Source organism: Peromyscus leucopus, chromosome 6 (assembly GCF_004664715.2).
Source record: "Peromyscus leucopus breed LL Stock chromosome 6, UCI_PerLeu_2.1, whole genome shotgun sequence".
NCBI lineage: Eukaryota > Metazoa > Chordata > Mammalia > Rodentia > Cricetidae > Peromyscus > Peromyscus leucopus.
The window spans coordinates 112,594,445-112,606,456 of NC_051068.1; the positions used below are offsets into that span (position 1 = coordinate 112,594,445).

Below are 12,012 nucleotides of genomic sequence, written 5' to 3' on the forward strand. Positions count from 1 at the left end.
CCAATATGTGAATTATGACAGAGTCTTTTTTAAATCGAAGGAGAGTAGCTAGAATGTTGTAAATAAACTTTAGATTATTTCATTCAATAGAGTACAGTTGTTTTCCAACTATTCTTTTTTTTACATTTATAATTTTTCATCCTCATAGCAAGATCAAGGTACAGTGTATGATTTAATTGGAAAATTAATTCTGACTCTAAATTGTCTCATACACAGCCTTCCTGTTCCAGTCTCATGCCCTCCGTAAGCCAAGCTTATATTAACACCACATTCAACTTCCCTATCACCATAGCTGCCCTTTCCATTTCAAGAACACCATGGTTCAACACCTTCTCAGATAGGGTTCTGTCAAGACATTCAAATAATTGCACCCCTAAACCCCTCAGCTCTCTATTCTATGTTCTTGAGATTTAAAGCCACTTGGGCAACTTTTCCTTCTGCCTTGTCTCATTGGGCACATTCTACTTCATGCCAAGTCATTACATGTTACTCAAGGATCCTCATTTTTTTTCTTGACATTATAGAAAAGCCAGATACTGTCCTCACAAGGACAGTCTATGCATTTTATCGCAGATAATTAAGGTGCATTTCATGGGAATGAAAAGATAGACCCAAATATCTTCAGCCACGTCACTCTCTATAGTGCTGGTCAGCACTACTGGAGTTGTAAAAAGGGTAGCCCACAGACCACCATCACGGACATCCAACTGAAAACTTGTTCAAACTGAATAAACAAAAATTTTCACCCAGTTTTGGAAGCCAGCATCTCCAGCATCTTCTGACACCAGTTCAAATAGTCTCAATATCATCCAAGGTCCAGTTCTCACACAGCTGATACCAATAATCTTGAGCACCAATCATCAACAGATGAGAAGTGCACAGACCCGTTGTAGCTGGGTGAGATGTTGTTGCTCATTTTCTAGAGTTGTGTATAATAAAGTAAATTCTTCCCATCACTAGCTCTGCTGTGGAGTAACACTGATGCTCACCAGATATTTCAGGGGTGGGGAAATGTTTTCTGATATGGCTGAGGTTAGCATTTCCCTGACTTTGAATTTCATGAGGAATTTTTTTTTTAATCAAAAACAATGCATCATTGCAGCTGTTTAAAATTTTAATAGCAGTTTTTGGTTTCTCCACGATTTACAGGAAAAACAACAGTGGAACCATCTGTCTATTCCTTAAATAAAACACGAACTTTTAAAATGACATCACTCTCTTAAGTAATTCCATACCAGTTCAGAGGGAGCTGTGGTGAAAAGCAAGGCCAGCAAACAGGGAGGAAAGCTATAGACCTTTACATGTTTTTAGGGAAAATGGAAAGACAAGTGCCACATGGGTGCAAAATCTCATTCCCTTTTGCTTGGTGCAAAAACTTCCTTTTGGTTCATAGGTCTTATACAATTTTTTTTTTTTCTTTTGCTATTCAGGAGTAAGCTTGCTGATTCCCGCTGGGGCCATTCCCCAAGGGAGAGTCTACGAAATGTATGTGACTGTACACAGGAAAGAAACTATGAGGTAAACATGTTTTTTTCTGATGCGTCTGACTTTATCAATGTCTTGGAGGAGAATTGTACAACAGAAACAATAGATGAAAAATATTTTGTTTTGAGTGATATACATTTGACTCTAGACCTATAAAAAACAAAGTCCAATTTCACTTCTCTTGCCTGTTGAAGCTTCAGACACTGCATATCTTGAGTGTGGATAGAATGCTAGAGATCTTTTCTATGAGCGGACATATGATCCTTTAGCAGGAAAATACGGCCAAAAACGTGATTCACAGATTGTCCAAAGAGATGTGCATTTAGATAGATATGCTGGTTTCCTGTGACCTGGGTCAAAAATCTAGCCATAGTAGAGATAAAAGTCACAAAAGTGGATACCCCTTAGCTTCTGACATGGCCCCTCCCACCTCAGCCTAGCACAACCTCTGATAGGCCTCCCCAATCTCAGCCTAAGACAGTCCCTGGTAGGCCCCTCCCACCTCAGCCTAGCACAGCCTTTGTGCAGATTCTTCCCTTGATAACTCTCCTCCAGAACAAGAGTCATCAGCCTTCTTATGCTTAGCTTTTATAATTCGACCTTTCAAAATGAGCCTGGTGTGGATTAAAACCATACTGAATCCAAAGGTTCTATTTAGAGTGTGTCCTATTCATCAATATGTAACTATTTTAAGTAAAAATAATAACAACAGGTTAGATGTCCTGAATTCAATTTTCAGTTTAGCTTCTGACACAGCGGAGATGGTCTTTCTTGATTAATTCCCACATAAAGTGTGTTCTTTGTGTGCCTGTTGTGTGTCGAGGGGTACGGAGGGGTGCAGTGCACTAGAAGCCTGGGTGAATAATGCTTTCAAAGACATCTTGGCATCTTAAAACAAAGATGTTTTGAAAATGGAGATGTTCCTTCTATAAGGATCAGTGTTGGTCCAGGAAAAAGCATCCTCAGGTCTGGCTCTGAGCAGAATCTGAGTGACAAATGCAGACCAGGTGATCATCTTCATGCACTTTACTCCCTACTCTCATCCTCAGGAAGCCAGCTCTTTTTAGTCCCCTACTTCAGTAACTGAAAATCTCTTTTGTTGTGTAGAAACACAGTTATTTATAACAATATGACCCAGAACATTTCCCCCCTCTGGTAGTATCCTTCTGCCTACACAAACAACAGCCAGACTAAGAAGTTTAAAAACAAACAATAGCAAGAAACCAAACCACTAACCCTTGCACATCATTCATGCCTTAAATTTGAGCCACAGAAAAGCATTAAAAGGTTTGTATTTACTTATGTCAAATATATTTTTTCATCTCTAGTGCATAATAACATTCACAGATCCTTCAGACTCCCAGCTTCTGGAGCAAGACAAGCAATTAACAAACTCCAAGATGGATTTATTTTATTCTGTTTTCTCTTGTCCTAAGCGAAGGTGAACATTAAACAGATGCTGCCCGCCCCCCCGCCACAGGCCTTTGATGTTCTGGGCAGCGCCTTTGACAGACCTGAGAACTGGCTTGTACTTCCTGCTGCAGAGACATGCAGTGTTCCTAGGGTCCTTTATTCATGCTATCACCATTATCCCCAGCTAAAGCCCAAGCCATACTGCCACTGCATGGTGGGTCCTCTCCCACTCTCCCCTGTTTTTCCTTTCCATCCTTTCAGGGTATTCTTGTCAGAGAGTTATTGTACATTTGGGGTGGAGGGGAGGGAATAGAGTATTGATGAGGCCAAATACCTGTGCCTTAAGGTTCCATTGCCTTTGACTTTAAGTAATGAGGGGGGAGTTACTTGATTGAACTTGATTGGCATTAAGAAAGTTGTGTGTGTGGAGCAAGTTCAGGATCTCAAAACAAAATATGTAGAAGTAGGGTGGGGAAATGGCTTAGTGTGTAATCTGTTTGCCACTTTCCAAGATGGCATCCCTCCTGTGTACATCATAGACCCCACTCCACCTTCTCATTGTCTTACATTTTCAATACACTCATTGTTACACAATGAAGACCTTTCCAATCTTTATTTTATTTTATTTTTGCACACCAAGAAACAACACCAGATCTCATTATAGATGGTTGTGAGCCACCTCGTGGTTGCTAGGAACTGAACTCAGGACCTCTGGAAGAACAGCCAGTGTTCTTAACCTCTGAGCCATCTTTCCAGTACCCTTTCCAATCTTTATGCAATACAGATGAAACTTTTTCTGAGAAGTCAGGGTGAGGACATCAGGAGATGAGTGCCACTTGAAGGCATTTGCAGCAGAATTGTGAGCATTATTTTTCTCCACTGTTCTTTCTCTCAGACTCCTTTCATTGCAACCAGAACTGGGTGTGTTTCCAGCTGGATAGCACCCAGCTGGTCATCTGCTGATGTGAGTTGTCTGAAGGGAGGCGTGAACTTAATTACATGTGGCATAGTGAATGTGACAAATGGGGCCTTATCATTACTGAATGTGCTCAGTGCAAAGCACAGACTGGCAGATGTGTGGCCTAAATGAGCCAGAGATGAGACAAACCACATCTGACCAAAGAAGGTGAAGAGTTGCAAGGCTGGGCCGAGGTTTCTTCCTCTCCTACTTTCTAGAGCCCTGGAGAAAAACACAAAGCCACAGTAGTTCCTTCAAGCAGCCAGCCAAAGGGAGCAATCAGTTCAGAAATCCCAAATGTGAAAGTGGGGATCCACAGGAAGTTTATGAACAGCTAAAGGACACAGGATTAGCACTTCTTTTTAAAGAGTGATGTGCTAACTTATGATGTGATGGACTGGGGAAAGGAATAGTACATCTTCATGAAGGTTCTGGGTTGGGTTGGACTGATGAGCAGTGAGTGTGGAGTATGCCAGACTTGAAGACAGGGGAGTAAAAAGTGAAAGCTACTGCAGAACAAAAAGTATAGTTTAACTGGCCAGAGTGTTGAAAGGGAATACATAGCATGTGTTTAAGGCACAAGGGCTGGGCACTGCAGATGAAGGAGAGATAATGCAGCCACTGGCTGGAGGGGAGAAGCTAGGTTTCTGAGGGAGATGTGCTCTGATGTAAGTAGGATATGATCTCAGACATAGACACAGAAATGAAGTCTCAGCAGGAGATAGATTTCCAAGGCAAAAAGAAACAGGGGTAGGGGGCAATGGGAAACATTCCAATTTTGGTTTAGTTTGTTATTAAACTACATGTGAAAGGATAAGGTGAGCACATAGTTTGTATCTGACACAGTAGTACTATATAATGGCTGTTCCCTGAGTCCTTTTGAACTAAAGGATGAATATGTATAAGAATAAGTAAGCCATAGTATAAGAGAATTTTTAAAAGAAAAGATAAAGAGGTACCCTAGATCAAGCAGGTGATTGACAGTGACTGAGATGTAAATAATGAGGGAGAACCATTTTAAAAACTACTGGGTTTATTAACTACGGGATATTAGCAGTCTTTAGCATTCTCTGCTTGTGAAATCCCTATAGAACTAATCCAAGGTGTGAGTTAGTGACGAGACAATGGAACAACAATGATGTATATAAAGTCAGCAGGGCAGTAGGAATATCAAATCGTGGCATAGTGAAGCACACTTCCTGGGAGTAGATAATGAATCGGCTATTCCATAGCTTCCAGGGGGAAAGGTAGCCAGATGCGGTGGTGTATGTCTAAAACTCTAGCACTCACAGACTGAGACAGGAAATTCTGGAGTTCAAGGCCAGCAGTGTCCATGTAAATACTCTGTCTCAAAAAAAAGAAGGAAGGAAACTGGGAATAAAAAGAAAAGAAAGACTTCATTAAGTTTTAGGATCCACATGAACAATATGCCTAGAAGGAGCCTGGGTCCTTCCTCTCTGCTTCCTCATAAAGAATATGTTTGAGTCACAAAGATCCCTACACAAAAGTAGGAATGAACTTAGAGACTATTTGTGTTAAGATCCTCCAGGGAAGTAGATGATAGGGGCCCAAAGTATATGCTTCGAAAAATAATTCCACAAGGATTCAGCTCAAAACACAATATTTAACTGTTCTGAAAATGTTAGCACGTCCTTCAGAGTGGCTTCCATATGGATGTGGTGTGTGTGTGTGTGTGTGTGTGTGTGTGTGTGTGTGTGTGTGTTTTCTCAATTGTTTTTGATAGGAAGCAAGTTGGATATTCCCTGTCAGGAGCACCTAGTGCAAATATTTCAAATTTTCCTGTTATGTGGGAATGTGTGTGCTTTTGAAAGTGGTTGAGCCTTAGGTGGGATTATCACACTGAAGGACCTGACAGAAAGGTGTGTATTCACAGAAGGCACCTTATGTCCACAGAGAGGTTGATGGAGGGAGGCAGATCATTTTCAAAAAGTCCCTAAGCTTGTGGAAAGCAAGCCCATCCACACCAGTGTGAAAGAAGTGAAATGATTTTTGTGTGAAATCTCATGGTGCTAATCATTAGGCCTGTCCCCTCAGGCAAGTGTGTGAGCAGCTGTGGTTTCCTTCTCTGGAGAGGGGTCACATGAACACCTTACCCTACAAGTGTGCATGGGCAGCTGATGCTTTTGCTCACATGAAAATTATCTATGCTATTCTGTGTACAGTCTTCTCACTGATAGGCAGCAGAAGCTGAAAGCAAATTGACAAAAAAAACCTTCTCCCCTCATGAACTTTATCCTAGGGGCATGGAGACCTGACCAGTTGTTAACATGATTTTATTCATGTTAGATTTTGTTTCCTTTCGTGTTTGCTTTTGAAACACTTTAAGAATCCAGGCGGTGGTGGTGCACGCCTTTAATCCCAACACTCAGGAGACAGAACCAGGCGTATCTCTGTGAGTTCGAGGCCAGCCTGGGCTACCAAGTGAGTCCCAGGAAAGGCACAAAGCTACACAGAGAAACCCTGTCTCAAACAACAACAACAACAAAAAAGAATCTGATCATTGAACTTTTGCTGAGTTTCTACTTAATTGCTGCTTCTGTAGCTAATTTTTGTTCTTAGTTCAAGTCCCTGTCATCTGCAATTAATATGTACAGACTGTTTGCTTGAGTGCCTCAGATAGCACATAGGACGTAAATAGATTAGAGCCCTTCTCTACAAAGTCATAGATAAAGTTTATGTGTACTTTCTACTATTTGACTCTGTGTATTTTGGATGCCCTCCCTTTATGTAAGTAATGACTGTATGAATTTAGACATTTCTGACCTTTGGTTTAATATAGTTAACTTTTACCTATCCTCTCCTTTCACATGTGGTGGAAACTGCCTTCAGTTTCTACCGCTTTCTTCATCTTGGGAGCATATGAGAGTCTTCACTTCTTTGTTGTTCATCCCATTATGAATTTGACTTCATCGTTTCCCTATTCATTACATTTTTGCACCTCACTGAGTTAATTAATTCTTTTGACACCCATAGCCCACCCATGCTTCCCCCCACCCCCTTGTCTGGATTCCCTCCTCCAAGAGCAGTGCCCATCAATACAGCATGCCAGGGGTGTGCTCAGTGTCCAACTGACAGTTCCTCAACCCCGCAGGGGCTTTCATCTTCTCCCTTATGTTCCTGGGCAGTGATAGGAAGCCCCTCCTTCCCTTCCCCAAGCACAAGCTGCTGACTCCAGCCTGACAGACAGACTTTTCCAAACCTCAGCTCTTTGCTAGGGCCACTTGAAATGGATCCACTTGAGGTCCCTCCCTGTAAATTTACTGCTCATCTCTCAAGGTACACTTATAACTAAAAGGTAGGAGTATGTCTCAGGAAAGCACAATCATTGCAGGCTTAGTTCTCTCCTGGTAGGTAAAGTGATGTTAGGCAACAGTAAAGTCATCGCCAAAGGCTGATAGTGTAATACTAATCATGACAAAATGAAAGCAAAGCTTCACTTATGTTGTACAGGGGGAAATTAGACAAAGGGAGGAAGACAAACTGTGTTAAGAGAAAATGAAAACCAACGTGGTAGAAAGGATAGAATTGAAGTCTCAGGCTATTGCCAGAGACTGTATGGTTCCAAATATAATACGTCCCCCAGGTGCCTAGGAAACTATAGTTTTAATAAAAGAAACATGCTATGCAGGATATTAAAGGGATGGGAGTCAGCAAAGCTTGTTTGAGGTTTCCATGTGGGAGGGTAGAAGGAAGGGACAGAAGCCATGAGATCACAGTACAACCTCAAGGGAAGGAGGAAGCAGTGAGGTCAGAGACCCTTAAGGGCAATAAGGACCAAACTGCAGGCTTTAGGGATGGTGATAACTGGCAACTATGAAGGCTACAATGTTTGGCTTCACACATGAGCTATCACGCTAGCTGTCGTTGTTTTCAGTGCTGATAGAAGGCACACATTTTTAGGTCAGAAAGTTCATCTGTCACAACAATGGCATGTTCTAAGTCATCTTCAATTTTGTGTTAGTTCCCTGAGCTAAAGTTCCCAGAGTATTTCAAAGAGGGTCAGGTGATATCTACACAGTTTTAATAAAAGGACCACTAAACATGGGGAAATTGAGTCTTTCTTAATGAGAGGCAGCCTTGCCTATCATTTCCTGCAGATATAGACATCTTTATCTTCTAAGACAACTGTAGACAAGCATCCTTGAAAACAGCTAAGCACATCTATTATCATAATAGATCTATGAAGAATTTTCTTCTAACAATGTTAAAAATAATAATAGTTGCCATCATTCACTCATCTCTGTTCATTTATTTAGCATTAAATGAGGGCAGGGCATAGATATTTACTAACTTCTAGATGATGTGATAAATAATACATGAACTATAGGTACCAACAAGAGACAAATCAATTTCAGGTAGCCACTGCAATTATGGAGGAATTTGAGATGTCCTTTTAAATGTCTACATGAATAAGACAGAAGGATGTCACTGAGATGTGCATTTTAATGGGTTTATATTTGGTTGAGCTATATAACTCCAAGGTATTGATGTTTGATGAGAGAGAGGCTTCAAGTGGTGACCTTGGAAAGGTCTTATCCTTGTCTTAGTCTTGTGTTACAATGTTGCCAGTGATTATAATGAACACAAAAATGGCAGACATATCAATTTCATAAGGGATAGGAGGAAGGTAAATAATATTTGGAGGAATGATATAACATTAAGACTATATATTGAATCTAATGAAGCAAAATTAAAAATATAAATATGTCTTGCTTCAAAAGCCATCTAACAAACACAAAACTATATAGACTTGATATAGCCTAAGAATACTTATATTAGGAATACTTTAGGGCTCAGCTTTAACAAATGACAGCTTCCAGTGGTGTTCATCACCTACTTTTATAAAGGAGATTTTAATAGTAGTATCTCCATTCTCCCCTCTTAACTAGAGCCTGATGCATAATATTTATGTTATTACTTGATTGAGAATAACCCAATGCAATGTGATTTGTGACTATATCTATATAATCTAGGTCAAACATTTAAGTTTTAGGTTAACTTCAGGATGCCCAATTTAACGAGACTCCAAAGCACTGATAACTTCCTCATGAACATGAAGAAAGAAACAGAAGGAATGAAATCAAATCTTTGCTTGTCAGATGACATTAGAAAAGTTGAGAGTGTTCTCTAAGGAATAAGATATCAAAACAATCTCCAAATACATAATATAAAGTGGGTTAGTTAGCAGGTCAAGGATACATGGAAAGAATTGTCTAGAAGGCAGACTGTGTTCATTCTAGTTGATTATAACGTGAGTTGATAAGAAATAAATGATAATCTAGTAATGCTGTGGGATGGTCTGTATGTTAAATTGCTCTGATTGGTCAAAAAATACAACACTGATTGGCCAGTGGCCAGGCAGGGAATATAGGCTGGACTAACAGAGAGGAGAATTGAGGGAACAGGAAGGCAGGGAGAGACACTGCCAGCTGCTGCCATGACAAGCAGCATTTGAAGACGCCGGTAAGCCATGAGCCACGTGGCAAGGTATAGATTTATGGAAATGGATTAATTTAAGCTGTAAGGATAGTTAGCAAGAAGCCTGCCATGGCCATACAGTTTGTAAGCAATATAAGTCTCTGTGTTTATTTGGTTGGGTCTGAGCGGCTGTGGGACTGGCGGGTGAAAGAGATTTGTCCTGACTGTGGGCAAGGCAGGAAAACTCTAGCTACATAGTAACCATGGACTATAAATTTGGATATATCTAAGGCACTAACCACATATCAGTTGTGGTATCATAGCCTCTTGTTCTGGGGACAGGGGTGTTTGAAGACCCTCCTAAAATTTTATGGCCCTATGACTCCTATAGCCATGCTCTTCTGGCAGTCAACTTGAAAACTCTTAAGAAACTTGCCTTTAGTCTAATCACAAAACAACCCTTGAGAGTTGTGAGATAGATGAGCCACCTCAGGAACTTTGGAATGACTTCCTCACATACTAATTGGCAGCTTGGACTAATTTGTCCATTTGCTTCTTGTTTAGTAATGTAAATTAAACAGATTGATAGAGTTTAGGAAAGGAAGGAAGGAGGAAAGGAGAGAAGGAAGAAAGGGGAGGGAGGAAGGAAAAGAAAAAGAAACAGTTTGTATCTTTGAGTCCTTTTTGACCAGTTTTTTGCATATGAAATATATAAGTGATGTGATCTCATTTTACCTTGCTATAGAAATGCCATCCCATATCCTTTCTGCTCACATTTGAAAGAATGAATCTGCTATACTAGCCCGAATTATGCCTGAAAGTCATCTAGACTAAGTTTAGCTCTAGGGTGTCCTCATTCTGAAGTGAGTTTTTTGAAGTATTTTTCAAGTTAGGCCCTGAAAACACAAAAGTATTTAAAACACTGTGGGACCCATGGTGAGAGTTATCAGAAAAGCTGCTTATGTAACTTCATAAGGATTCTGTTCTTTCTCATTCCATCCTGAAAGTATCAGAGCATGAATTCAGAGGAAACTATCCAAGGCAGCCCTGTATCTAAGGACAGGGATCAAAGAGATGGTGGTAAATGCACTGCTGCCCGAAAGACCTCCAGTCTTACAAGATGAAAGCCTGTCTATAGAGAACATGGCTTCCATTTATTCCTGCCTTACCCACCCACCCCCAAGTGTTATGAGGAAGTGATTTGAACTGTTTGTCCAACTTTAGATCTCAATGATCACACAGTGCACTAATGCCATGAAAATGTCACAGGTATGGTTCTCTGCTCTCCCTGCAGGCCCCCCATGGAAGAGTCTCAGACCTTACTGACCCCTGTGGTGAGCTGTGGGCCATCTGGAGCTCTGTTGACCCGCCCTGTCATTCTCACTCTGCATCATTGTGCAGACCCCAACACTGAAGACTGGAAGATCCAGCTCAAAAACCAGGCAGTGCAGGGACAGTGGGAGGTGAGTGAATGTTGATGGGAGAAGCAGGGCACCCATGTCCATCACTGGTGCAAGTAAGGGAGATCTTTATTTCTAAAGTAAAGCATGATGGCCTTTTAGTTCACACTCAAAATAAGAGACAGAAGACCAAATCTTCTGACTGATAGGCAAAAGGAAGGGGATGTTCAAAATCAGCTCACAGGAAAAGGATGCTCCAAAGTCAAGGTAACTCATGGTTAGGAGTACAGGCACCACATGTTGGGGAGGGAATGGGGGATCATCAGAACTTACATCAGAACTCTTCACTCAGCATCTGTCTCTCAAGAGTATCTTTATCAAATACATATGTAAATGATACTATAAATGTATATTTATATAAAAATTTACATATGCAAAATGTGAAGTTACAATATAATTACTTTTGGTATTTTTAGCAAAAAATATAAAGATATACATGAAAGTTTGAGGCTGTGATATTTTAGGAAAACTGACTTAGCTGCAAAGCATGATATTCTGGGATTAACTAGATTTTTCCTTTCTATGAACATTGACTATACTTGATCACATGAGGGAATCATTTCTTATCAGAGCACCTCAAGTCTAAGGTTGAGTTTGGGATTATCCTTTAACTAGAGTCTTCAAATAGACATAAATGGGCCTCATGTTAATTTCATTTAAACTTTAAACTGTCAAAAAAATTATAAAGTCCTATCTTAAGTGTTTGTAAGATTCTCTGCTTAATGCTTTTTTCATTTCTTGGGCTAAATGATGCCAACAATGATAGAGTGATGAACTCAAGAGTCCAGAAAAGTACAAGGAACATTCTCATGCAAACTCTTGGAAAGAAGGCCTGGATTGTGGTGCCCACTCTTGGCCACACACCTTTCTGACTTGCTGTAACATTCTCCCCAGGTTCTTCTTTGTCTAGTATCCTGGGGCCTAGAATAAACTTAGAGGCCTTCAGCTGCTTTTCTCATCGTGTAAAATTCCCTTATATTTGCCTCAAAATATTAATTCATTGATGTTGTTAAAAGATAGCTCATAACTGCTCAGATGATGTCATAAGGCCTAACCAATAACCTATCACCCGAGGTGGCTAATTCATTCATGTCTTTATCCAGATGTAGAGACTAAATTTCATTCACCTACTTTTTTTAGTAGTTGGCACTTACCATGAGTCAGACCCATTGGGACACAGTAGAAAGCATTGTAGAAAAGACTCCTTCTCTTTGGAGGGTGGAGGGAAGGCTCTAATTCAGAGACTGAATTGTATTC

At 40.5% G+C, this 12,012-nt stretch overlaps 1 protein-coding gene across 2 annotated transcripts in view; it reads left to right on the top strand.

The window, feature by feature from the left end:
• Positions 1-12,012, top strand: part of Unc5c (unc-5 netrin receptor C) — a 369,278-nt gene that overhangs the window by 320,904 nt on the left and 36,362 nt on the right. For both annotated transcript variants that reach the window (XM_037207138.1, XM_037207139.1), the window contains 2 exons: positions 1,431-1,518; positions 10,590-10,758. In XM_037207138.1, the coding sequence (XP_037063033.1) occupies positions 1,431-1,518; positions 10,590-10,758 (257 nt within the window). The remainder of the gene's footprint in view (positions 1-1,430; positions 1,519-10,589; positions 10,759-12,012) is intronic.